Here is a 25,557-nt window from a genome sequence, read left to right as displayed (position 1 = left end):
TACAGCGCATACAGGGCTTCGTTCCGTCGTAGCAATCGAACGGTTCCCTGTCAGCAGCGCGCTCGCATCCTCTCGCGGTCAGCATCCGACAATATGGGACAGTCCCGGGCCGCATCGGGCTCGCCGGCATCCCGTGACCACGGGCGGTACATCCGGGCCGGCGACCTGGTCGTCGTGTTTGCCGTGAGTCTTCGGTCGCTCGCATCCGCTTCGGATCGATGCCGAGCTGTAGTACAAGGGCCTATCGCCATGCTGACCTGCCTCGTCACTCCGCCTCGCACAGTCGAGAGACAAGACGCCCATCCCGCTGACGATCACACCAGGAGAGTTTCTCACAAACGTCTTTGGCCACTTTTCACACGACGACATGATCGGCCTACCCTACGGTAGCAAGGTGAGCAGGATCCACAGGAGATCAGCTGCAGTCACGTAGCGATTTCAGCGGTCGCTGAACTTGTGATGCTGTCTTGCGCTCGGCTCGCCCCGACAGATGATCTCGCGCAACGGCAGAGGCTACCTCTATCTGCTTCGACCGACTCCAGAGGTCTGGACCACGGCCCTTCCGCACCGGACCCAGATCTTGTATGCGCCCGACATGTCCTTCATCACCATGAAGCTCAACCTCGGCCCGGGCTCTCGGGTCATTGAGGCGGGCACCGGCAGCGGCAGCTTCAGCCATTTCCTCGGACGGACCGTCGGGCGAGGCTCCGCCCCGACGTCCAACGTCGAGGCGACGGCGTCGGAGCAGGCCGAGACAAGGGGACAGGTGGTCAGGAACTGGAAAGGCCTGCCCAACGAGATGCAGACCTCGTCGCGGGGCACCAGGGACCCCAACAAGGCCACCGAGGCTGAGGAGAGCACTGCCGGCACATCGAGCTCTGCAGAGACGGGCGCGGCCACACAGACCAACGGCGGTAGCGCCAGCGCGCCCATCGACGGCACGGTTCCAGACTTGGAGGGCAAGCTGTGGAGCTTCGAGTTCCACGCCGGACGTGCCGAAAAGGCAAGGTGAGTATCGGCGTCCGCCGTGGCCGGCTATCCTGGCGGAGGAGCTCCTCGTCTGTCCGCCCCATCTGACTTCTCGTCTCCGGCAACCCCATCTTAGGGTCGAGTTTGCGGCCCACGGACTTGACCGAGTCGCGACTTTGACGCATCGCAACGTCTGCAAGGACGGCTTTGGGCTGTCGGACGCTGCCGATGCCGTCTTCCTCGACCTGCCGGCACCGTGGGAGGCCGTCCCGTACGCCGCCGTAGCGTTGCGCCGCAAGACGCTGGGTCGCATCTGCTGCTTTTCGCCGTGCATCGAGCAGGTGCTCAAGACAGTGGCAGCGCTCACCGAAAATGGCTTCAGCGACATCGAGACGTTCGAGAGCCTGGTCAAGACGCACGAGAGCACGTCGATGGGGCCCGAGGTGACCATTGACGAGGCCATCGACCGGATCAAGGAGGTCGAGAGGCGGAAAGAGGCCCGACGCCTGACGCAGATCGAGCGGTCGCGCATGGCAAAGGACCTCGACGACGGCGCACCTGGCAGCTCGCGCGCCCAGTCGTCGCAGCCCTCGGAAGGCCCGGACGGCGGCGGCGAAGGCCTGGAAAGTGGCGATCCCAGCAACCCGCTGGCTGAGCCTGCCAAGAAGCGGAAGCGGCCCGAATCCGATCCTGCAGCAGAGTCGGACAACGAGGGAGAGTCGTCGACCGCCGCCGCCGATGCCGCGCGGACGATAGCCATCACCAAGCGCAAGGCGCGGCAGCTGCAGCAGCAGAAGCAGCAGTCGACGCCGTTCCAGGCCGCCACCGTCTACTCTCGACCGTACCACGAGGTGAGTCTGTACACAAGGTCGGCGACCGGGCTGAGTTGGCAGGGAGCTGACTGATGTCGCTTCCCTTTGCCCGATCCTCGTCCGCTTCCGAACAGATGCGCGGCCACACGAGCTACCTGACCTTTGCCACCCTCCTGCCACGGGACATGGAGAAAGCTGGCGGCGGGGACGTGCGCTCGTAGCCCGGACAACGGCGCAACGGACTACATACGTAGTCAGCCTTCGTCCGGACCCGCTGCGCGTGCTGTAGGTGCACCTGCAGAAGCCGGAAGGCATGGGCACCGCAGGCATGAGTCTGATCCGGTGGCCAGGGCGTGTGTAGAGCAAACGAGAGGTACCTACAACGGGCCGCGCTTCGGTCTGCCTCCATCATATCGAAAACGTCTGCCTGCCAACCAGCCAGCTTGCCGGTCATGCCCGGTCGCTCGCTCGCTCGCTTGGTTGCTTGCTTGCTCCCATCCCGGATGGCGTTCATTCCGTCGTCAGGGGACGGCTGGTGCATCTCGCAAACGGCTCTGTCGCATGACTGGCCTCCCTGTGTCACCCCTGGGAGCGGAGAGCGGATTTCGGGGCACGAGGTCGGACGGCGTCGAGGCGACGAGGCCAAAAGGCAGGCAGGCAGGCAGGCAGGCAGGCAGGCAGCGAGCGAACGTCGATCCGCGTGGGGGCCCAACCAGGTTGATCTCGTCTACGGCAGACGCCACATAAGGTGTACTAGTCCGGCTAGCGCGCGTCCACCTCGCAACGCGCCCGCTAGCGACCACTCGTTGCGCGTGCAAACATCGCGATTTGCCCACGCCGAGATGGAGTGGGTGTCGAGCGATGTGATTCGATGTCGAAGAGGGCGCGACAAGCAGAGAGCGATGACGGTCGGCAGATCTTGCCCCGTCTCTTGACGCTGTCTCGAATGGAAGTGCCTGGACTTCGACGCCCCAGCGGGGCTTGCTGGCCGGCGATGTGCCCGCGCGACCTCAGAAGTCGATCGCTTTTTGACCGGTGGTCATGGTCCGACGGAACATGGGCGAGACAATGGAGAATCTGGGATCGGTGGACAAAGGCCAGGGGGGCAGCCTTTCCTGGCACCGGAGACGCAGCGTTGGGTAAGCCTCCTTTTGTTTCCCGCCCTCGTCGAGCCGTCGCATGAACCCATCTCGGCGGCGGCGTTTTGATGCAGAAGCAGGCCGGAAAGCCAGCAGGAAAGCATCGCACCCGTCCAGACCGCAAGCAGCAGATGGATGATGGCGTCGCGCTCGGATGCGGTCTGGCCTTTCAGCACGCCTCGACTCGGGGCAGACGGCCCGGAGGTCCAGGGTAGTTAACCGGTATGTAGAATCTACGGTACGTCAGGCACACGCGGAATGTGTATGTGTGTACATGTATGTAGGACGCCGCCCCCTCCCTGGTGGCGAAGGCGACGGCAGCGACGACGAAGAAGACCGAAATATGTATCGAGAACGTCCGCATCTCGCTCCACCAGAGGCCCCGTTCCGATGTTATCAGCCGGCCCTTTCGGCACCTCGCCTGCTCGTCGGCCCTCCGTTCCGACTTTGCGCTCTGCTGAGGAGGGTTCGAGGACGAGCAGAGGTAAGATTCTGGAGGCGAAATAAAGATTCGAGATTGGGCCTGAAAGAGGAAGGACACGTACGACGGGGAGCCCCGAATTCTCGGTGAACGACAGCGGAAGGTCACCTGTGGCGCCCGAGGGACCAGCAGGAATTGACCGTTGTTGCACCTGGGCACCTCCAGAACCGGGGCGGCGGCCGCCGCGATCCATCCTTAATCTCAAACTCCGCTCTTCTCTGATGATGGGAGGGGTCGGGGACAGGCCAAGGGGAGAGGGAGAGTTCATACTCTCTGTATCCGCGGAGAGTAGGCGATGGCGACCGACCCCAACGCCGCCTGATTGCCCTCGCCAGCATGTGTCTGGCTGGCATGTCTCTCTCGAGGGCGGTCCTCAACCCACTTTGCTCCGACCCGAGGAGGTCTGTGCCTCGTTGCGAGCGACTGCGAAAGCCTAGGCCTCTGGACGCCGCAGCCCAAACGTGCTAGCTGCTTATCACGTCCTTGTCGGGGGCACCGAGGGGGCTCGCCAAAGAGAGGAGGGTCGCATCGCACGAAGGAGCACATACAGGAGGCCACCTCTTCGTCACCAGCCTTTGCGTCCGGGCGTGGTTGCGCCTGCTGGCCTGCCCGCCGCCGTGACTTTCGGGCCGGCTTCCGCTCCGATGAAAACAAAACCCAAGCATGTGGGACAGGCCAGGCGGGCAGGCTATGCTAGGCTGCGTGCGAACAGAAAAGAGACAGACAGAACGTCGACGTACAGACGAAAAACGTACCCTGCCTGTCCGCCGTGCTGAATGGCGCATGCGCCCGCTGCGTAGGTGCGCCCGTGCGTGCGGCGAGTCGCCCGCTGGACGGTACGTACACGTCCCTCGACAAGCTTCCCGTCCTCGCCGCACCGCCTTCCCCCTCTTGGCGTTTCCGCGTCATGGCGGAGCGGCAGGCACAGACGGCGTACAGTACGTTCTGTAGGCAGCAGCTCCATCTCCATGTCGACTTGCTCGCGGTCCGTCATGCGGCAGCGCTCCCTGACATAGGGCCCCTCTGCGCGAACTAGAGTGCTCTGCCAGGCCGATGCGCCCTCCAGGGCGATGGCGCTCGACAGCAGGAGGCGTGCGCTTCAGTTGAGGTCGACAGCGCCACGGCGAGTGCAGTGCGTGCTCTGAAGCCGTGCTGCGGCTCGGACCGCCCCGTCTGACGAGTCTGCCTTTGCGAAGAAGACCTGAAACGACCCACCGGCTGGGCCGAAGTCTCGACGGCGAGCGTCGGGAGAAGTTGCGCGCGGCCCCGGCGAGGCCAACGTTTGGCGGGTGTTTGTCGCACGGTCCGCGAGGGAGCCCGCTCTCATGCCTAAAGCAATGGGCCTAGGCAAGGGCAAAGGACAAAGACAACGGAGATGGGGACAAGAGCGGCCTAGGTGGCCGAATAAAGCACGGACGCACGGGAGGCGGGCGAACAGACGGGCCAACGGTGCGGTGCGGGGCGGAGGGGCGTCGTCGAAGCGATCCGCGTTGCTGGGTCAAGGCAGAGCTACCGTAGCCAAGTCAAGCTTGGCCTGGCCAGCAGGCCTGCCCCAGCATCAGCTATGGTAGGTAGCCAGCCAGCCGTCCTGACGGCCCGCCGCGGTCAGGATGGCGCGTTCCTCGCTCCTGCCATCGTCCCGTACGTACTCCGGGCTGCTTTCGGTGGCGGGTGTGACCCTTGTCCTCCTGCCTCGATCCGCCTCTCTTTCTCTCCGCCTCACTTCGGTGAGGTTGGCCTGCCTGTCTGACCTTGCCGGCCGCGCTGTGCGTCGTCTGTCGCTCATTCAATTTTTCGCTTTTCTCCTTGCCTCGAGGCCTGCCCGCTGGGACCCGCACCCACGCCCGCGCCCTGCTGTGCTTGGCCCTTGCCCGGTTTCCTGGACCAGACGCACGGAACTCGATCCGACCCGAGTCTTCTCCCTCACGGCCCTCTCGCGCACACACCTCCCGCCCTCTCCCTCTCCCTCTGCCTCTGTCTCTCCCTTCCACCAGTCCTACTCACACACGCTCTGCCCCCGACTCGGCCTGCCTTCGCCCCGTTCCCTTTCCCAGCCTTTCATCCGTGCTTTGAACGCCGCCCGTGCTCCCTGACGAGGGTCGCGTTTTTGCCCTCCCCGCCCACATCTTGGTCGTCTCCTCCTTTTCCCTCACGCTCTCTCTCGACTTCGACATTCCCTGGATCGAATTCGCCCCGCCTGCGCAGTCGCCTTCCGTACAACAATCTCCATCGCACGCCTGCCTGCCTTCTTGCGATCAAGCTCTCTTGCTCTCTTGCTCTTTGCGCTGTTTCATGGCTTCCAGGTCTCCTGGGATCCAGCATCGACACACCAAGCGCCATCCTTAGCGCTTTCTCGCTCTTTTGCGCGCGTGTGACCTCCACGTCCTCTCGCTCCCTATCGAAACCGCCTGAGTTCCGATCTTTGCTTGCAGCATCACCGAGCCAGCATCGGCAGAAGCGGCTCCATATCGCCCCGATCGACAGTACAGCGGCCTTTCTTCGCGCTGGCAGTCGCCCTGCCCTGGCATCCATCCCGGCTGCCGTCTTGCAGTCCTCGGCCACGAGCTCTTCTTCTGAAGGGAGGCCGGCGCTGTCAAACTACCAGCCTTGACGTCAACCGGACTGCTCCCGCCAGACACTGGATGAGGTCTGCCTGAGGCTCGTCCGCCTTCGACAATCACATTTCTCAGCTTAGAGGCACGACGAGCGACACCTGCCCTCCGTCACCTGCGAAGAGCCAAGAGGGAGGCCGATAAACGCAATCAGGCCTCGGAGTGCTCTGCACATCGCCCGCTTCGACTTTCGACCGGCAGAGGCTTCGCTTTGCTGTTTGCGATACCGTGAAGCGGCGCTCGTCTTCGCGAAACGAATACAAAGGTCAAGCCAGTCTCGAACCGCCGACGGAACAGTGCCCATCGACACCTCACCCGGCTTTCAAGGGCTTCATAGCCCGCATCCCAACCCAGCGCACGCAGGAGCCCTGCGCCTCGGTCGCAAAAGAGCGCGACTAGGAGTGCAGTGGAGATGAAGGTCCGCGCTGCGGTTCCGCCTGCGAAAGCTCAAGATGCGGCAAAGTCGGCCTCGACCTCCAAGGCAGCTGATCAGGGCACGGCCGAAGCGGGACTTCCGAGCACCTCTGAAGGAGGCGTCGCCTACCAGTATGCGCCAGTCCAGCAAATGACGGAGCACAGGGAGTACATGTGAGTTCTCGCTGACATCGCCTGGTCGACCCCGAAGAGCGCGGGAGGTGTTCGCTGACGCTCGCTGCCACCAACACTCTCACAACCCCTGCACACCCGCCGCCTTCTGCAGAGAGTACCAGCTGACGGTGCGCGAGCAGCCAAAACACTCGCGCATGTGTGGCGTGGGCGAGAAAGGTGAGCATCGCCAGAAGGGGGCGTGGCGGCATCGAGATGGACCGGCTGATCTCGATTGCTTTGTTTCGCGATCCTTGCTCTTGCCGTGCCAACAGCCGACCGACGGCCGATCGACCCCGCGCCTATCGTCCAGCTCCGCGTCATCACCCACGACCGCCCTGTGCGGGATGCGCCCATCTCGTCGAGCAGCACCGACCCCATCGCTCCGCCGGTCGAAAGGGCGGCCGGTCACGGCCCAGCGGTTCCCTCGACACCCGGCGTGAGACGAGGAGTGCCGGTCACCACTGTCCACGGCGATGGATGGGAGGACAAGGCGTGGTACCTTGAGAATCCCTACTACTTCATGTACGCGATGCTCTGCAACTACGAGAGCGACGAGGAGCTCCATCTGCTGCAGGACGGCAAGACGCGATACACGAGCGGCTCCTGTGTCTCGTGCCTCTATCACCTCAAGGACATCGACGGGTCGCACCAGGGCTTCTTTGTCTTTCCGGACCTCAGCATCCGCGTCGAGGGCGTGTACCGCCTCAAGCTCTGCCTCTTTGAGACCATCGGGTAAGTGACCAGACCGCTTGGAGGCGCGACTGCCAGCTCCCCGCACTGACGGCCCGAGCCATTTCTCTTGGCTCTGACAGGCACACGGTCCACCACTGCAAGTCGATCTATTCGGCCCCGTTCAATGTCTATACGGCCAAGCGGTTCCCAGGCATGGAAGGTGAGCTCCTCCTTGGGCACGCCAGGCCCTTCACAGACCGGCGTGCTGAGTCTTGTTTTCCCGTGACCCTGTCCGCTTGCCTTGCTCTTTTCCCTTCGCTCAGAGTCGACGCCGCTGTCCAAGTCCTTCGCCGACCAAGGGCTCAAGGTACGCGTGCGCAAGCAGCCGCGGATGCGTCGTCGCAGCTCCAAACGCAAGGAGAGCAGCCGCAGCGACGGCTCAGACGCAGACAATCCTCCGGCCACCTTGTCCGGGGACCGCAGGAGCCCGAAGCGTTCGCGTCCGTCTGCGGAACCAGCGCCGCCGGTTCCTCCACTACCCATCTCGGCGCCGCACCATCGCCGACCGCTCGTCCACGACGATGGCGCGGCCTTAGGCCCGGCTAGTAACACGCCAGCAAGAGGGCCGTACAGACAGCCGAGCGGAAGCCATCATCCGGAGACCGCACCTCGGCATTTCCGCGATGCACAACACCAACAGCCACCCCCAGTCTCGCCTGTGGCGTACCGGGATGGCAGTCAGCCAGGCCATCATCCGGGGCCGCCGGCGCAGTATCAAGGGTACGACAGGTTGCCAATGAGGACCCCGGCGTCGAGGCACATGGAGGAGTCGCCGATGGGCATGCCCATGTCAAGGTCGCTCCCACCCCACCGCGGCTTTGACAACCATGCCGACGAGGCCGCGCTTCGGTACGGCTACCACGAAGTCGAGCGGGATCCTCGCGAGCGTCTCATCCAGCCTCCGCATCGTGTGGACGGCGGTAGGGTCGCTCCTGCGTACCCTCCTGCACCCTACGCAGACGACGAGATGCACACGCTGCCGCCCAGAGGTCCGCCGTCGATGGACAGCACCGTCACTCTTCGGCGCAGGGATAGCTTTGCGTCTTACGGCGACGAGGATCCCCGTCAGCAGGGCCGGCGAATGGGACCACCGCCGCCTGGTGCAGGCGCATCTTGGCATCGTTCAGCTCCCGGTCCGCCACACGCGTCGCCGGACACGCGCAGGGGATCGGCCGACCACCGCTACCTGCGCTCACCAGGCCCAGACCACCTCGCCGATCATCCGCGATCGCATTCGGCCAGGATCTACTCTCCTCGCGGCCCGACGCCCGAGAGGGGGGGCCCGTCTTCGTTGATCGCAGATCGCCAGCGCCTCTTCGTCCCCAGCGACAGAGCCCCTGTCAGGCCCTCAGCTGGTCACTCTACGGGCCAACCTGCTGGCCACCCTGCCTACGCTGTGCCGGCTCAAGCTCAGCTCGGTGTGGCCCGGCCGTACGAGCTCGAGCGACCTGGGTACGACACGCACCGTCGACCGCATCCCGAGGAAAGGTTCGTCGAGCCAATGCCGACCCGGGCAGACGGTGCGGGGATCCCGCATCGCGGGCTCAGGACGCCTTTGCACGAGGGGCGGGTGCCGAGCCGGCCGATGACACCGCTCGAGGTCGCGGCAGAACCTCGCGATGGTCCGACATTGCCACCGATCCGGGACCTGCCTCAGTTGCCCTCGTTGCGGCGGGCTAGTCGGCACGACAGCCCCGTCACGCGACTCCCGAGGGCCGAGAGCTTCTACGACCCGCTTCCTCGCTTTCCGACGACGAGGGAAGTCGACCCGGCGATGCGCTCCGTGTCGGCCACGCCGCCGATCCGACGGCACCTCTCGAGTTCGCAGCTCGGCCCCTCGTCTCATTTCCAGGAGCCTCTGCCGCCGAGGAGCCCGTTGACGGGCACGCGGCAGGCTCCGCAGTATGCTCCCGTGGCCGTCAGAACGCTGCCTGCGCTTCCTTCGCCCGACGTCGAGCGGCCCCACTATGGCCGAGCCGGCAGCGGACGTCTGCCTCCGCCGCCGCCGGCGCCGCCGCCGCCGCAGCAGCAGCAGCAGCAGCAGGCCGGTCCACCGTTCGATTACGAGCAGGCCTACGGGCGGTCTCGACGCGACGAACGTCCTCGAGAATGGGACGACGAGCGCGAGAGGGCCCTCGCAAGGGAGAGGGAGCGCGAGCGCGAGCGAGATCGGGATCGGCAACTGCGCGATCGAGGCTACGGACCTTACTAGCGCAGGCCCCGAGCCATCTCCAGCCGCGTCCCTGCCATGCACGGAGCTGCTCGCGAGCTCAGGCCGCCCTTCGAACAAGGTCCAGGGCGTCGGGAGAAAAGTCGCACGGCCTCCGGTGTTGCTCGTTTGCCTTCCTCCGCTACGGCGCTCTCGGATGGCCCATTCGATGCCACCATCCCCATCCCCACGGCTTTCAGAGCCCTCCATTGCCATCCCGAGCTTGCAGCTAGCGCCTACCGGCCACCCTCTAGCGCTCTCTTGTACTTTTTCTTGTCCCTCTTGCCTCTCTTCGTCAATACCCAAGCCCATGCCTACCGCCCCATCGCTTTGCCTTTGCCTTTCCTTTCCGGTCGTGCAGCGTGGTTTCATGGGCCTCGCTGCCCGACGTGCAACGCTGTGTGGCGCTGCAAGCTGGGTATGCGGAGCTCGTGGCTGAGCGAAAGGCGGCGCTGCACACGTTCTGGCGAGATCGCGTCTGCTGAGAGCGAGGGCGGGCTGCGGATATCGTCTGGATAGAGGACCGGCAAGAGGACGACCAGGAGCGATGGGTGCGCGCGGGGGCGGTGATGCGGTACCGTCACTCCAATGCGGTGATGTACATGACTGTGGCATCGTCGTCGTCGTCGGCACGTCGAGCGAGGAGGAGGCGGGGTGGAGACGGGGTGAAGGCGTCAGTCGGAAGCACGTCGAGTAGACGAGCGAGCGCAATTCCGATTCTCGTCTCAGGGATGCGCGCAGGAACCACGGATTGGACTGTTGAAGCGAGGATGGGAGGAGAGAGGAGAGGCGGGGACGACGCACCATTGTTGCCACGGATAAAGGCGTCGCCGTAGTTGTTCTTCATGACGCCGTCGACGTACTCGCACGTCTGTTCGAGGGCGATGTTCATGTATCCGTCCAGGCAGGATAGCGTGCCTGCACAGCAAGGGAGCGAAGAGGAACAAGGCGGGAATGGGGATAAGGGGAGGAGGAGAAGGTGTGAGTGTATGAGGATCGAGCGGCGATGAGGATGAGGGAGGTGGGACGTACCCCTATAGTCGATGCCCGAGTTGAGTCGGACGTTGACTTGCTTTCCAATCACGCCTGTGATAAGGAGTCGGAGGGGCCCGAGAGAAGGTTCGATGGTGTCAGATGCCAGCTCAGCGGCTGCACAACGCCTGCGAGGGCCAAGCAAAGTATCGAACGAGCTTGGACGGGACGCACCTTTGAGAAAGTCGTTTGGACTTCCCGTCTTGACCTGCTGCTGTTGCGCCGCGGCGGCGGGGGGCGGAGTCGGGGTCGACGAATCTGCCATATCGTCCGTGGTGTCTTGACCGGTGTGCGCGGGTGCGAGTGCGGAACGTAAAGGTGGTGGAGGAGGAGGAGGTGGTGGTGCTGCAGATGGTGTGCGGCGATGGGCAGCCACCCAGCCCAACCGCACGCCGGCTTCTTTCTCCACTTTGCCGCGTCCCGCGCTTTCTCCCGGGCTGGCTTTCTTCGTGCGCCGACCCACGTTTGCTATTTGCTAAACGGCCTCGTGGCCTTCTTCACCATCACCCGACCCAACCCAACCTCTTGCCACCTGGGCCCCTCGCTTTCACCACATCCTTTCAGCACGCACTGCAAGCAGATTTACTGGCGAGGACCTGGAAGACCATGTCGAGAGCAGCCAAAGCCACCTTGATAGGCTCCGTCCTCGTCTCTGGCCTGACGGTATGGGGGGTCCACTTCATGCAGACCAAAGAACGAGAGGTACGTCCCTTTGGCCCCCCTCCCCACCTTCGATGCCATGCTACACCGAGCACGTCCAACTGAACAACACCATCCGCAACCTCTGTGCGACGAACCGGGCAGGTCATGTACCGCGGCGTGCAACGGGACGAGGCGAGGCAGGCGGAAAAGAAGCGCCAGCGCCAGCTCGACCTCGAACTCAACCAAAAGCGCGAGGAAGAGTACCAGAAGATGCAACCCACCGCCGCTTCTTCGACGACGACAGCAGCAGCGGCAGCGGGGTCCGGGTCATGAGCCAGTCTTCGGTCTAGAATGCCGCTGCTCGTCTTCCACCGCTCCTTGTACTTTTATCGCTTCTCACCTCTCACCACGCCACACTTCGCTGCGCGACGCCGCCCTGCGCGCTTCTGCCGAATGCCTGGCGGTCCGGCCCGCATGCAATCGATCCCTCCTAGACGACGACAACTCCGACATGTCTCTCGCCGATGCACGGTGCTGCCACTGCGCTGCGTCGCTCACGTTGGCATACAGCAAAGGGAAGGTACCCCGACGAGTTTTCAAGTGTCGTTCAGCACCTGTGCCAGGCTGGCCTCCCTTCCTTCCGCTCCTAAAAGACTTTCTGCTGCGCAGCCATCCTGCTGTCGCTTCCGTACGATCCCAGCCTGCTCATCAGTACGTCCGCGTAAAGTCGTACAGCTCCACCGGGTCGGCAGGCTCATTGTGGGTTTCGGCGTCCGGGTTGGCCGCACGGCGCTTGTTCTCCAGCTGCGTCCGGAAGCGCTGGATGTGGTGCAAGCGCGACACCCAGTCTATCCAAGAGAGGAGGCGTGCGGCAATCGAACGTGGTCAGTGGGGGTCAAAGGTCGACCGCGACACGTCGCCTGGCAACGGCACTCACTGCTCGTGTAGGGCTGCATTGCCTCGCCCGTGTCGAGGTAGATCTGGCTCATCAGGTTGCTTGTCAGCGCCAGGATCCTCACAAAGGCCGGCAGCGACTCGGCAGAGATGAGCTGGCCGTCGCCCACCAGCGAAAAGTCGGGCAGGCCGGGGCGCGTCTGCAGCGAGACGCGGTCTGGTGGTCACGCCAGCGCGAGCAGGTGAAGGCGGGGCGCAACTCGATGTCAGCGGAGGTCTTCTCGCAGGCGCGATCCTGCTGAGCTCTGCCTTCTGGGCGACTGCAGCGACTCACAGAAGACGGCGTCGTCGGGCGCGGCCGAGCCGAGGTTGGCGCCGCCGCGCGAGTTGGGCGAGATGCAGATGTTGACAAAGTTGAACTGGCTCGGGATCGTGCCGAAGCGATATTCGTGCCCGGACTCGTTGAAGACAATGTGCACCCAGTCGTTGCCGATGAGCGCCTTTTTGGCCGCGTGGCTGGGATCGTGCTCCTTGTTGGGCATCAGCGAGGCCGTGTGGTAGACGATCTGCGAGATCTCGTCGGTCCAGACATAGGCAAACTTGCCGTGCTCGTCGACCTGGCGGTCCAGCCCGCCCGTGTAGACGTCCTCCTGGCCCTTGAGCGTGATCAGGTGGCCCAGCCCGGCGAGGAAGCGGACGTAGGCGGGCGAGCCGTGCCGGTTGCCCAGGATCTCGACCTCCGAGTCCTGCCCGGGCGCGACGTAGAGCACTCCGATCTTGTGGAAGTCGACGACGGGCGTCAGGTCCACCGCGCGGATCATGCGGTCGGTTGCCGGCTCGTCTGGCAAGAGGATGGGCGCCGTCTCCTTGACCATGTCTGGGAACGAAGAGAGCTGGATGGCGACAAAGCCCGGGTCGACGGCGGCGTCCTTGGGCGGTCGGAAGCTGGTGGCGCTGACCTTGCGGCCGCCATCCTTTGCGCCCGCCTCGGTCGCCGCCGTCGCCGACGTATCCTCCGACAGAATGTCGCGCATCACCTCGCGCATCGCATGGGAGCTGTCCTGGTGGCGCAGCCTCGACTGCTGCTGGTCATCGGCGTCGTCTCCGTCCTTCCCGGCTTCGCCTGGGTTGCTAGTGGGCTGAGCGTACGGACCGCCGACGGCGCTGTCGCCGGCAGTCGATGGGGTGGCCTCCGACAGCACGCCCGAGAACGACGCGGCACGCGGCTTCTGCGAGAGGCCGAAGTGCGCGGGCCCCAGTGGCTGGCGCGTCCGAAGCTGCTCGGAGAGCTGCAGGCGCTCCTCTGCCAGCTGGCGGATCGAACGGCGCTGCGAGGTCACGGGAGGCGCCAGCAGCTTCGGCGCCCGCAGGATGTCGGGATCGCGATCCATCATCAACATCGCCGGCAGGTCGATCCTCTCGCCGTTCTCGTCTGGCAGCATGCTGACGGGCACGTTTTCCAGCTTGCACAGCATTGACGTGGTGCCCGACGGCCGCCGGACCAGGATCTCGACCCAGCCGTGGCGCTTGAGCGACGTCACCGTGAGTAGACCCTTGCCCATCAGCCAGGTCTTGGACTGCTTGGCCGCCTCCTTGGGCCGTCCCGGTCCCACTGACGACGGCCCCATGACCAGGCTGTTGACAAACGAGCGCTTGGGCTTCGGATCGGCGTTGGAGTGCGTGACGCGGGCGAGGAAGTCGAAGCAGGTCTCGGTCTGGTCCGACAGCTTGTCGAGCCCCTCGTTGGCGAGCAGCAGCCCGCGGGAAATGTAGGGCACGTGCTTGGGTCGGTCGCTGATCTTGAGCGTCATGAACCAGAGCGAGATGTTGTAGTAGGCCATCATCATGACGTACTGCGACAGCGAGAAGGCGGCCGGGTTGGAGCGCCAGTCGTCGCGGCTGGTGGCGGCGGTGCTCTGGTGGTACTGGATGTACTGTAGCGAGATGCCAAACACGCGGCGGTAGTCGGCTTCGGTGAAGTTGGCGTAGCAGGCGGGCGTGTGAGCGATGGCCATGATGAGCTCGAGGATGTGAACGCTCATCGTCATCGACGACATAACCGTCGACAACTTGACCAGCATGCCCGACAGCAGCCGCGTCACCGACTTCTGCAGCTCGTAGCACGCCACCGACAGCGCGCGGATGCAGGGCTGCGCCGTATTCTGCGACTTGTTGAGACCGGCGATGAACGTCTCGACCAGCTCGTCCTGCTCAGAGCGCGAGAAGAGCATGCGGTAGCCGAGAAGCGTGGTGAGCAGCGAGTACGTCACGGCGTAGACATCGGTCTTTTTGATCTCGTCCGGCAGCAGCAGCCGGGGGAAGAGATTGCCCTGGAGGATGCCCTCGCAAAGCATGCGCCGCAGGTTGAGGATCTCGATCTGCGCCTTGGGGCCGCTGAAGAGGTGCTTGTTGGCGAGGATGTGCGACAGGTGGCAGATGAGGTAGGAGAGTAGCTCCCAGTCTGGCTCGTGGAGCATGATGGCGATCGCCGTCGAGAGGAACTCGGAGACGGGCAGCGGCGCCGGCAACGCCTCGCCTTCGACGAGCATGTGCGACTGGCCAGGGCAGCAGTCCATGTCGTGGCGCTGGTGGATGTAGCTGTAGATGAGGTCGCTGCGCAGGTTGAGCTTGGGCATCTCGAAGAGGATCTTGATGGGCAGGCGCCAGAGATGGCCACGGCTGGTCAACCTCCGCCGCGTCTGGCTCGAGCTGCGATTGCGCTCCGCCAGCCCTCGCCGTGGCAAGTCGCTGCCTCGCTCCTGCCGGCCGCGGTCCCGCGATAGCTCCCGCAGCCGCGACCGGGACCGGTTCATGGCCTCTGCACCGCGTTGAGTATCTCTACCCTCCCGCTCCGTCCGCGCGGCCGCCTGAGACCTGGAGGCGGTTGCACCTGCGTTCGCACCCGCCGCGGCTGACGGATTGGTACCAGCCGCGCCCCGGGCACCCGCCTCGTTTGCCTCACCGCTCGGCGACTCGCCTTCTTCGGCCGTAGGAGCTGGTCCTTTGCCGAGGAGCGCGGCCGACGACAGGAGGACCTCATCCAGATCGCCGACGAGGTAGACGCGGTGCTGGCGATCCGTCCGGAAGCGCACGAACCACTCGAGGATAATGAGGCGCGTCAGCGTGCTCGCCACGCTGGCGGGTGCGCTGCTGGAGGTCGAGCTGGGCGCTTGGGTCTGCCTCGTCGGCGACATGATCTTGTTGTCCGCCTGCCCGCCAGGCGTCTGCGGCGCGATGCCCGGCCGCAGCAGCTCGAGCAGGTCCCGGTAGATGGCGATGCAGCCGCCGCGTGTCTGCTTTTCCCACTTTCGACGAACAGCACGATCGACGCGCGGGTCGACCGAGCTGGCGATCCATGGCGTGTTGAAGGCCATGCGGTTGAAGATGGCGATCATGTCGAGGGCAGCGTTGGCCGCCTTTCTCTCCGCCATGTGCCGGACGTCGGCGTGGTCGAATACGGTGGCGCCGTTGGTCTTCTGACCGGGCAGCGTCGTCGACGTCGCCGTGTTCATCGCCCGTCCCGACTCCGCGTCCGGCTGAGCCGTGTTGCTCGACCTAGCGAGGCGGCAGAGCAGCTGGCGCACCTCGACAAAGACTTCCTCAAAGTGGTCCGAGTCCGAAGCCTGCTCTCGCGCGGGTTCCGGCTCCTGCTCGGCCTCTGGGTCGATCGGACCCGGGATGCGAGAGCCGCTGAGCACGGCCGCGTTGACGAGCACCCTGCGGAGATGCTGTTCGATGTCCGAGTCAGTCTCGGAGAAGAGGGTCGAGTTGGCCAGCGGCAGGATGATCTCGAGCATCAGCGTGTTGCGCTCGGTGTCCATGTCCTCGACCGCGCTGTAGACGTGGTCGAAGAGGAGCGAGACCAGCTTGCGGCGTGCCAGCGGAGCGGGCACGACGCCGAGGTCCTCGAGCATCTGCTCGTGGCGGTGGTAGAAAGCCTGCAGCAGCGCGCGGATGTTTGGGATCCAGTCTGGGTTGCTCGGAAGGCAGAGGTGCTGCGAGCGATAGTACTGCACCAGGTCGACGATGGTCCCGTCTGGAAGGATCGGTGCGAGGCTGAGCAGCAAGGCAGCCAACTTCGGAGTCCAGGGCAGGGAAGACGCTGCCTCTGTCGCGCCATCCGCGACCCTCTTGTCGGCGTCGGGGTCCTCGACGTCGTCGTCATCGTCGCCAGACTTTGGAGGTGGGGCGATCTGCAGCCGCGAAAGCACGCTCAACATCGCCTGGACCGCCGGGGACAGTTGCGCCGAGCGAGTGCCCGCCTTTGCCGAGCCGTTGCTCTCGCCCTTGCCCTGGCGCGAAGAGGCGAACGGACCGAGCGCGCCGCCCCTCAGCTTCCAGCCCTCGACGTGCCGCTTAGCCTCGACGGTCAGGTCGAGCAGCGCGTCCCAGTCGCCGTGGGTGAAGGCGTTCGTCACGATGCGCTTGATGTGGGGGTCGCGGCTCCTGTTGGCACCTGCCAACTCGGTCGGATCCGGCCGGCATGGGAGCAGGTCAGAGACTAGGTTGAGCACCTCGAGGTCGAGCAGATCGCAGTGTCTTCGCAGCGCGCCTCGAAGGGCGGGCATGATGAGCGAGAGCGAGAGCGAGGGCGCAAGGGCATCCTCTGCGTGCGTCTTGGCGGACGACGACGACGTCGCCTGGCTGTTCAACTTCTCGGCCTCGTACTCTGAAATGTGGGCCATGGCGGACCGGAAGAAGCTCAGCGCTCCGACCAGCACGGCCGGATCCTCAGGCGCAGCGCGAGGCGTACTCCCGGCAGTTTGCCGCTCCAGCAGCACCTCGCGGACCGCCCTGATACCAGCATTGGCGCAGTGGCTGCGCAGGATGTGGGAGAAGATGGGCCACACATCGTCCCTCCAGGCGTGGGCCTCGTCATCGACGCTCTGCGCGACGTAGCCGGGTGCCAGAGAGTCCACGAGCGGGTAGCCGAGGAGCCGGCACAACATGTGCATCACCCGATCGACGCAGTCCGGCGGAAGGTAGCCGTAGCGCAGCGTGGCGTCCAGCAGCTTGAGCACCGACCGGACCTCGGCAATGTGGATGTCGGGACCGAAGAAGTAGTGGCCATCGGCATCGTCGACACTTTGAGAGGATGAGGGGATCGACGTCGTCGCCGTCGGCGCCGTACGTCCTGGAGCGATGGTGGCGAGTGTTATCGGCGCCGGGCCGGACGCGCTCGCTGGAGCCAGCGCGGCCTCCAAGCCATCGACGCTGAAGGGCTTGGTGGCCCCGGGCCGCGGCGTCATGGCCGGCGACGGCGTCTCGCTGCTGCCCGAAGAGATCGTCTCGAGGCCGTAGTACGAGTAGCCATCCATGAGCGGCCGAGCATCCCTTGATTTGGACCTCTGAGCGGCCGTGCCTGTGGTCCTGCTCCGGGAGCGCGACGAGCCTGCAAGGGAGAGGGTCTTGGTTGCGGGCGACCGCAGCTGCTCCCGCGGCGGAGCGGTCGAGGCGCGCCGTGGCTGGCCGAGGATCATTGTTGCCGCGCTCCGCAGCGCCATCTCGGCATGCGCGAGCGGAATCCGGGAGAAGCTGTACTTGAGGATCGAGGTCAAGAGGTGCAGCGTTGCCTGGACGTCCCACTCCACCGCAGAGAGGCGGGCCACGACGTCGGCCTCTGCCTTGTGCTGTTCCTCTCCCACGTCAGCGCCCGTAGCGTCTGTCGCCCCCGCGTGCAGCCTCTTGCACTCGGCACGGAGAGTCTGGACCTCGTGCCAGGCGAGGGCCAACCACTGGGTCAGGGAGGATAGCAGGTCGGGGAAGCCGACAACGTCCCTGCCGTCCTTGGTGAGCACCTCGAGCGCGCGTAGCTGGCTCGGTAGCCCCCGCAGCACTGCGCGGGAGGGATCGGGTCCTACATCGTCGAGCTCGCTCGCCGAGAGGGTCAGGACCAGGCGGTAGAAGAGAGCGCGATCGATGTTGGCCAATGGCTGGTCGCTGTCGGGCACCTTGGACGAGAGCGAGCCGGGGGCACCGCTGCGCAGCTCCGAGAGGGCGGTCGACGCCTTGGCCGAGCGCAGATCCGCCAGCTTGACGGAAGAAGTGAGCAGCTCACAGGCCTCGATGCGCAGCACCTGCGGCTGTTCGCCCGTCAGGAGCGCCGTGCACAGCTTGAAGACCTCTGCCAGCGGGACGTCTTCGCTGTAGGCGGCCTGGGGCGAGCTCTGCCGCTGCACGGCAGCGTGGAGCGCGCGGATGCGTGGCACGCGCTGCCTGATGGCCTCTTCGCGTGCGCTCTGGGACGCCGGGAGCGGCTTTTGCAGTTCACTGATGTGGCTCGCGTAGCCCTCGGCCTCGTGAGGCGGTGTCGCGGTACCGGCGGTGGTGGGCAGGGCGCACGGAGATATGGGATCGCTGAGGCTGCCGGCTGCGGTGCTGTCGAAGGGGTTGGCGGGGGTGGGTACGGATGCGGTGCTGATGGGCGGCAAGGCGGCGGCTGCTGGGACGCCCGAGGCCGATGGTGGCTGGGCCGCCGATGATGCAGACTGCTTGGCCCTACCGAAGCCGCGCAGTAGCTGTTGCCCAAAGGTGGACTTGGACGAGGTCGAGCTGGCCGACGACGTCGTGGCCATGGCGGGTGCCGCCTTTGACTTGCTTGGATCCATGGCGGGAGGTGGTCAGTCGAATGCTGTCGGATCGGTCCGAGGCGTCGGGTAGGGGTATACGAGCCAAGAGACGACCTCGAGAGCCGGGGAGCAGGTGCAGGAAGTGACTCGACAGTCAGAGGCGTGAGCGTATCCTCGATGTGCCGGTGCTGATGCTGTCGCTGAGGCTGCGAGTCGGCTCCCGGGCGTGCTTATCGTGTCCGATGGAGCGATAAGGGCTTGGGACCCGATGGGCTCGCGATTTGCAACCGTTGGCAGAGGCAGGGCTATCTGTCGAGGTGAGCTGAGTCGATCGTCACCTAGAGGGCATCTTGAAGGCGTCGAAGACGAGGTCGAGGGCAGTAGTTGCGTGCAATGGCGGCGTGTCGTGGCGATGAGGTAGAGGGGAGCAAGGTGGGGACCGAGGTAGGCAGCAACAGGCGAGGCCAGGGTCTGCCGTCGATGCCACTACTACGGAGCGGCCGCCCCACCCGACTACGCCCCACCGTCCATCGGCCACAGCCGCCAAGCCAGGCCAGGCCTTCTTGACTCACCTGCGGGCCGCCGCCGGAGCTCGAGCTCAAAAAAAGTGGAGCACGCCAACCAACGACGTCAGGGATCGGGATCCGGGACCCGCCGCCCCTCCCGATCCAATCTGACTCGAGTCGAGTTCGGCGTCCGGCTCACCCGCACGACAACCGGGCGTGATCGGCGGGCGGAAGGGCCCGGCAGCCGCGATTTGAAATCAGGCCGGGCTGGGCAGCGAGCGCGACTTGAGGGCTGGCTTGGCTGGGGCCGGCTGGTTCTTCCTGCTGGGCCATCGGCCGCCGACGGTGCTGGCGGCCGCCTGAGGGAGCGAGTTCGGGATAGCCGCCAGATGTTCTCGGCGCCTCCGACCCGTTGCCACCATCATTACCATCGCCACCTCACCTCACCTCACCTAGCCCCGCTTGCCCGCTTCTGTCACCATGGTTTCCACGACTTTCGCCACCGCCTCCAGCAGCGACGAGTCGCTCTTCAGCACCGTCTCGAGCTTCGTCTCGTCGTTCATCCCCACCGTCCACGCCGAGGAGGAGGTGAGCTAGCGGGTCCAGCCTGCCTGCCATTGCGACACGCTGCTCTGTTGGCCGAGGATGGGCGCGGATCGCGGGCCGATGCCGTCGCTTTCGTCGCTTCAAGTGTCACCACCAACGACGCCGCCGCTGCTGCTGCTGCTGCTATTCGGTTGCTGTGCAGCCTTGCCCGACCTTTGCCGACCCGCCCGACTCTTCGCTCCCCTCCCGACTCTTCGCTCCCCGCCATAAGATCCCCGACACCCTGGCGCTTGCAACCCGTAGCGTCCAAAGCCGACTGCGCCAGACCGGACAGCCAGAGATGCATGAACTCTGTCCTTCGTCGGTCCCAGCCGGGCTCGAATGGCGACTCATGTCGGCAGCGTACCGACACAGATGACAGCTGCACCACAGCCACCCTCGAACCGACAGAGCACCGACCTTTCAGCAGTCGGCACTCGGCAGTCGCAGCAGCAGCAGTGGTGGTGGCGGTGACGGCGGCGTCGCGGCTGGCGGCCTGTCCGGCCCGCATCTCGCACTCGGTCACCTCAGCTACCCTTCGACCTCGCCCTGCTGACAACCTCATCGTCCTGTGCTGCTTTCACCCCTCATCAGGAGTCCTCTGACGACAAGGAGGAGTCTGAGGACAAGGAGGAGTCCGAGGAGGGCGGCGACGACGCAGAGGAGGAGGAGGACGAGGAGGACGAGGTGCGTCACCATGACGGCCCGGATCGGCTGTTTCGGCTTCGCTTGCCACTGACCGCAGTACCACCCTTGCATCCCGACTGCGATGGCGTTCGCTGTTCACCTGCCTGCCTTTCACTGAGCATAGGACGAGCCCGAAGACGTGAGTCTTTGCTCGGACCCGCCCACATCACCGAGGTAGCCAGCCGCCTACTGACCTCCGATTTCTACCCTCGCCCGTCATCGCCGCTGTCACCACGCCCCTTCAGATCCTCCCCGCCATCCTCGAGGGTGAGTAGATGCGTTCGCAGGAAGCGAGCGAGCGATCCCAAAGCATCCCTTCGTCACAACATCGCCAGCTGACCCATCCCTCGTTGACGCACCTGCCTGCTGTCTGATGCTGCTTCTCCCCACTACCGCAGACTGCGAGAACTCGAAGGCCTGCGCGGCAGTCAAGCACCACTTTGAGGAGTGCTCGAAGCGAGTGAACGAGGGCAAGGGCTACGAGGGCGAGAACTGCATCGAGGAGTTGTGAGTTGCCGTTTTGACCCCGAAGGCCGCGTGGTGGCCAGCACCCGTCGGGGGCCTGCCACTTCCCTGGCGAGTCGCTTCCCAGCGCTGCACCATGTGCCTCTGGCTCGGCCGTGGCCTGACGAGCAGTGAGACCGCCTGTGAGACGACAGGCTCCCTGACATGCCTCTCGTTCTCTCCCACCTTCCCTCCGCCTCCTCGCCGCGCGCAGCTTCCACTTCTCGCACTGCGCCCAAGATTGCGCTGCGCCCAAGCTCTTTGCCAAGCTCGTCTAACCGCATCGTCGTCGAACCGCGACGGCCGCCTTCACCTCGGGGCTTCGGTCTGTCCCCGCCTGGTCGATGAGCTCCTTTGTCCCGCCACGAGCGCCTTTTCGTATGCGGCTTTGTTCGAAAGGGCAGCCACTGCAGCGCCACCCGGGATGAGCAGCAGAGCAACGAAGCTGCCGGGTGCAATCTAAGTCCCAAGGACGCGTAGACTCAGAAAATCCTGCCTACCGGCTTCATCGAACCGGGCCCGACTGACGGTTCGACGTGCAGCTGTTCTGCCCTGACTTTGTCTGTCGACTGCAGCAGCAGCAGCAGCAGCAGCAGCAGGATGACTGGGTCACTACTTGATAACTTTATTGATTGGTCGACACCACCCGATCGATCCACTTCTGGATCGACGCGGGGAGGAGCGAGGTGAGGTCAGTCGAGGGGAATACCGGCCAGCTCGTCGTAGCCGAGGGCGATGTTGAGGTTCTGCACGGGCAGGTTGAGGGCGCAGAGGCCGGGGAGGGAAAGGGGGAGGTGGGCCGAGATCCCGTCAGCTTGGAACGTGGCGGAATGAAATCCGGGGAGAGAAGGGAATGCGCACCTGCAAGCACTGGGTAGCCGCGCCCTTGAGCAGGTTGTCAATGGCGCCCACGACGACGACTCGGTCGCCCTCGCTGTGCACCTGGAACCCGCCTAGACGGATTCCGTGCTTCAACGCCACGTCCTGTTTCGCGGCAGAGGCGAGGGAGAGGGGGGGGGGGGGGGGGCAATGGATGTTGACGAGAGTCAGCCTTTGGCCCCTCTACATCGAACGTCGTGGCGGGCATCGCCACGACAACGACGAGGAAGACGAAGACGCACCTTGATCTCCGGCACCTCGTATCCAACCTTGACCAGCTTTTCACCGGCGTAGAAATCGTCGTAGATCTTCTTGATCTGCTTTGCCGTCATCTTGGTGTTGAGGGGGATGCTGACGGTGGAGACGATGCCCTGGAACCAAGGCGCGACGTGCGGGATGAAGGCCACCTTGACCTTTGCGCCTCCGTCGCTGGCGACGAGGTGGGAGAGGTGGAAGCCGGCCTCGCGCTCGTGGATGTGGTCCGTGAGTGCGTAGGCGCGCACGGCACCGTCGAGATCCTTTGGCGTGATCTTTGGGACCGTTGCGCCCCTCACCGGCCCCGTCGCTGTCGAGTCGGTGCTGCCGCTGGGTGCGGCCTTGGTTCCGGCACCACTGTACCCCGAAATACCGAATACCGTCGGGTGGCATGTCGGAGAGAGGTGGGAAAGCAGAGGCGCCAGAATCGCCTGCGTGTTCGTCGCGTAGCATCCCGGGTTGGAGATCAGCTTCGAGTTCCGGATCGAGGTCCTCGAGTAGATTTCTGTTGTGACCCAGCAGACCGCGTCGAGCAGGCGAGAGCGGGCGAGAAAGGAGAGGGTTCAGAAGAGGACCCAGGGAGGTAGGTGGATCGTGTCAGTGTCTGTTTGTCTGTCGTATTGCGTCGTCGTCGCGGGCCCGGCGGGGGAGAGACGGGCCGAAGTCGACGCCCATCTCAGAGCTCCATCGGCCGGGCTCAGTAGGAAGCGAGCGCGAGGGTGGGGGTGCGGGCAGAGGCAGGGGGCCGAGGGGTAGGTTCTGCACTGTTTCGATTTCCAGTTTGTTCTCGAGTCGTTTCATCGATAGCCAGTCCGAGGGCGACCCTCCTGCCCTGGCCCTAGCCCCAGCCCGGACCCCTCGACCTACCCCGCCACGGACATCGCCCTCGCTCAGCACCGAGACCGACCCCGCGTCTGCGCCGCCGCCGCCGCCACCGCCGCCCCAGCATCCGACGAGATTAAAGCAAGGGAAATCGGGAGAGGGGAGATCGACGAAGGCAGAAAGGAGGGTGGGGAGAGGCCGAAAGAGGGTGCACGATGGATAGGGGGAAGAGGAGAAAGGAGCCATGGCCGAACCGATGGCACACGGCGCTCACGGACAACGACTCTACTGACCTGGCAGTCCGTACGTCCATCCCGCCTCAAACCGATAGTCGGCGCTGAGATCGACAATGGTGCCGTGGCCGTCCTTCTTGTCCTTGCCGCCCTCCTGGACCGCCTCGACAAACGGCTTGCAGACGCCGTTGGGCAGCGCCATGATGTAGGCGTCCGGGGGGGCGCCGGGGCCCTCGCCGCGCTCGAGCTTCTTGAGGTCCTCGACGCCAATGTTCGAGTAGTTGACCGCCGACTTGGTGTAGCCCTCGAGCGGCAGACCGGCGAGCTCGCGCGACGAGACGTGCGAGAGCTCGAGGTGCGGGTGGTTGTTGAGCAGCGAGACGAGGGCCTGGCCCGTGTAGCCGCGGGCACCAATCAGGGCGACACGCTTCTTGTCCGTCGTGGTGGCGGCCAGGGGCGCGCTGCGCTCGACGGCGGTGGCGTAGCCGCGGGTGCCGGTGGAGGTGCCCATAACCCGAGCCGAGGTGAGGCCGGGTCGGGCCATGGTCGAGAAGCCACGGGTGCCGGAGCCGCCAGGAGCGCCTCCGCGGGGGGCGGGCTTGGCCGCCTTGAGCGGCAGGTAGGCGCGCTCGATGCGGCTCTTCTCCTCGAGGTTGCGCACGATCTCCTCGACCTCGCCGACGTCCTGGATGCCGTAGTAGAAGAGGCTGCGGCCGTTGCGGGTGAAGCTGCCGTCGGCGCGCTCGTAGTGCCAGGCGCGGTGGTCGTCGTCGGCGCGCGAGGTCCAGACGAGGCGCTTGTGGTCCTTGCGGATCTGGTTCCAGACGTTGTCGTTGACGCTGTTGAGGGCGCCGTTGCGCGAGACGACGAGCTTGCTGAGGATGGGGATCTCGCCCTCGGGGTGCGAGACAAAGGCGACGCAGTCAAAGGGCTCGTCGCCGTAGACGGTGTAGGGCTCCTTGGAGATCTCGGAAAAGAACTCGGCGACGCTCTTGCGGCCGTCCTTGATCTCCTCGTCGTTCTCCTTGAGCACCTGGCGGAGGCGCTCGGCGCCGACCTCCTCGATGCTGTGCTTCTTGTACAGCTTGTAGCCGCGGCGGATGAGGGTGCCGGCACCGCTGTCGGTGAAGAGCTCCTTCTGCAGCTGGTCGACCGAGATGATGGCGACCGACGACGAGCGCGGCAGGTGGTCGAGCAGCTCCTTCATCTCGCGCAGCTTGAGCTTGGTGCCGAACTTGACCCACTCCTGCTTCATGAGGTCGTCGTACTCCTCGTCGAGGTTGATGACCTCGAGGAGCTCCTTGGTCTTGCCGTGGTAGAGGCCGCCCTTTTCGTTGAGGTAGACAATCTTGAGCGGCTCGAGCGTCTTGGACAACTCGCTGGCGGCGACGTCGGCGTTGACGTTGAGGATCTGGCCGTCGTTGGTGACGGCGAGGCTGGTGAGGATGGGCAGGCAGCCGGCGCGGATGGCGCTCTCGATGGGCTCCTTGTCGACGCGGTTGATCTTGCCGACGAGGCCGTACTTGTCCTTGTCGAGGTAGTCGGCGGAGAAGGTGCCGATGGGGATGGGGCGGGCGCGGCTGCCGAGCGACTCGAGCTTCTCGACGAGCTTCATGTTTTCCTCGAGGAAGATCTTGCGGGCGACCTTGAGCGTCTTTGCGTCGGTGATGCGGATGCCGTCGATGTAGTCGGGCTCGACGCCCTCCTTCTCGAGGAGCTCGTTGAGCTGCGGGCCGGCGCCATGGAGGACGATGGGGTAGAGGCCGATGCGGTGGAGGAACGAGAGGCTGAGGGCGAGCTCGTCGAGCTGATGGGTGAGGATGGCGCCGCCGACCTTGATGACGGCGAACTTGTTGGCGGTGCTAAAGATGCGCAGGTACCTCTCGACCTCCTTGCGCGAGGCGAGCGAGTAGAGGAGGCGAGTGATGGTCTCCTGTCATCGGCGCGAGGGAGTCGTTCGGGGTACAGGGAAAGCGTGGGAGGGGGATCATGGCGACGAGTGATTGGGCGGTGGGGTCAAAGAAGACGACGACGACGAGGACAAGCGATGGTGAGGAGCGGAGGAGCGCAAAGGACGACAATGGACATGGAAGACGGTCAGCATCAAGGAAGGGGCGGTCGGATATGCACGGGCGAGGCTGGAAGGAGAGGCAGGCCGGGGACGAGGTCGAGGTTGCCCGGCGCGTGGATCCGGGTACTAGGACGGAAGAGGCGCGCCCTGGCCGGCATTGCATCGAATGCGGGGTAACCCGAGGAGGGGCGGCCCGAGAGGGATGCGATGCATGGACGGAGCTGCTCCACTTACCCTGTCGTAGGCGTTCTCGCGGGCCACTGCGCTCGAGTAGGTGCGGGAGGTGGCGGGCAGCTTGTTTCTCGACTGCGCCTCGAGGCTCGACTCGGACGCGGC

At 64.9% G+C, this 25,557-nt stretch overlaps 7 protein-coding genes across 7 annotated transcripts; 4 read left to right on the top strand and 3 right to left on the bottom strand.

Moving 5' to 3' along the window:
• Positions 1-93: 93 nt before the first annotated feature.
• Positions 94-2,002, top strand: PFL1_04962 (uncharacterized protein; the record flags this gene model as incomplete). Its single annotated transcript, XM_007882492.1, has 5 exons — positions 94-183; positions 284-394; positions 491-1,008; positions 1,106-1,820; positions 1,916-2,002. 5 exons carry the CDS (start codon positions 94-96, stop codon positions 2,000-2,002), a joined length of 1,521 nt encoding a protein of 506 aa, XP_007880683.1.
• A 4,423-nt stretch (positions 2,003-6,425) lies between these two features.
• Positions 6,426-9,545, top strand: PFL1_04961 (uncharacterized protein; the record flags this gene model as incomplete). The annotated part of the gene is made up of 5 exons (XM_007882491.1): positions 6,426-6,601; positions 6,714-6,778; positions 6,874-7,333; positions 7,414-7,493; positions 7,597-9,545. The coding sequence occupies 5 exons, from the start codon at positions 6,426-6,428 to the stop codon at positions 9,543-9,545; spliced, it is 2,730 nt and encodes a 909-aa protein (XP_007880682.1).
• A 577-nt stretch (positions 9,546-10,122) lies between these two features.
• Positions 10,123-10,839, bottom strand: PFL1_04960 (uncharacterized protein; the record flags this gene model as incomplete). The annotated part of the gene is made up of 4 exons (XM_007882490.1): positions 10,123-10,148; positions 10,347-10,460; positions 10,575-10,628; positions 10,749-10,839. 4 exons carry the CDS (start codon positions 10,837-10,839, stop codon positions 10,123-10,125), a joined length of 285 nt encoding a protein of 94 aa, XP_007880681.1.
• A 341-nt stretch (positions 10,840-11,180) lies between these two features.
• On the top strand, positions 11,181-11,549 carry PFL1_04959 (uncharacterized protein; the record flags this gene model as incomplete). The annotated part of the gene is made up of 2 exons (XM_007882489.1): positions 11,181-11,276; positions 11,379-11,549. 2 exons carry the CDS (start codon positions 11,181-11,183, stop codon positions 11,547-11,549), a joined length of 267 nt encoding a protein of 88 aa, XP_007880680.1.
• Positions 11,550-11,924: 375 nt separating this feature from the next.
• PFL1_04958 (uncharacterized protein) lies at positions 11,925-18,718 on the bottom strand (the record flags this gene model as incomplete). Its single annotated transcript, XM_007882488.1, has 3 exons — positions 11,925-12,064; positions 12,154-12,327; positions 12,445-18,718. 3 exons carry the CDS (start codon positions 18,716-18,718, stop codon positions 11,925-11,927), a joined length of 6,588 nt encoding a protein of 2,195 aa, XP_007880679.1.
• A 947-nt stretch (positions 18,719-19,665) lies between these two features.
• Positions 19,666-21,239, top strand: PFL1_04957 (uncharacterized protein; the record flags this gene model as incomplete). The annotated part of the gene is made up of 6 exons (XM_007882487.1): positions 19,666-19,773; positions 20,365-20,457; positions 20,582-20,596; positions 20,703-20,724; positions 20,856-20,964; positions 21,176-21,239. 6 exons carry the CDS (start codon positions 19,666-19,668, stop codon positions 21,237-21,239), a joined length of 411 nt encoding a protein of 136 aa, XP_007880678.1.
• A 414-nt stretch (positions 21,240-21,653) lies between these two features.
• PFL1_04956 (uncharacterized protein) lies at positions 21,654-25,254 on the bottom strand (the record flags this gene model as incomplete). Its single annotated transcript, XM_007882486.1, has 5 exons — positions 21,654-21,707; positions 21,823-21,945; positions 22,083-22,600; positions 23,211-25,083; positions 25,237-25,254. 5 exons carry the CDS (start codon positions 25,252-25,254, stop codon positions 21,654-21,656), a joined length of 2,586 nt encoding a protein of 861 aa, XP_007880677.1.
• Positions 25,255-25,557: the final 303 nt, after the last annotated feature.

The sequence above is a fragment of the Pseudozyma flocculosa genome, assembly GCF_000417875.1.
Source record: "Pseudozyma flocculosa PF-1 unplaced genomic scaffold scaffold00017, whole genome shotgun sequence".
Classification (NCBI taxonomy): domain Eukaryota; kingdom Fungi; phylum Basidiomycota; class Ustilaginomycetes; order Ustilaginales; family Ustilaginaceae; genus Pseudozyma; species Pseudozyma flocculosa.
This window is presented reverse-complemented; position numbering and strand designations above follow the sequence as displayed.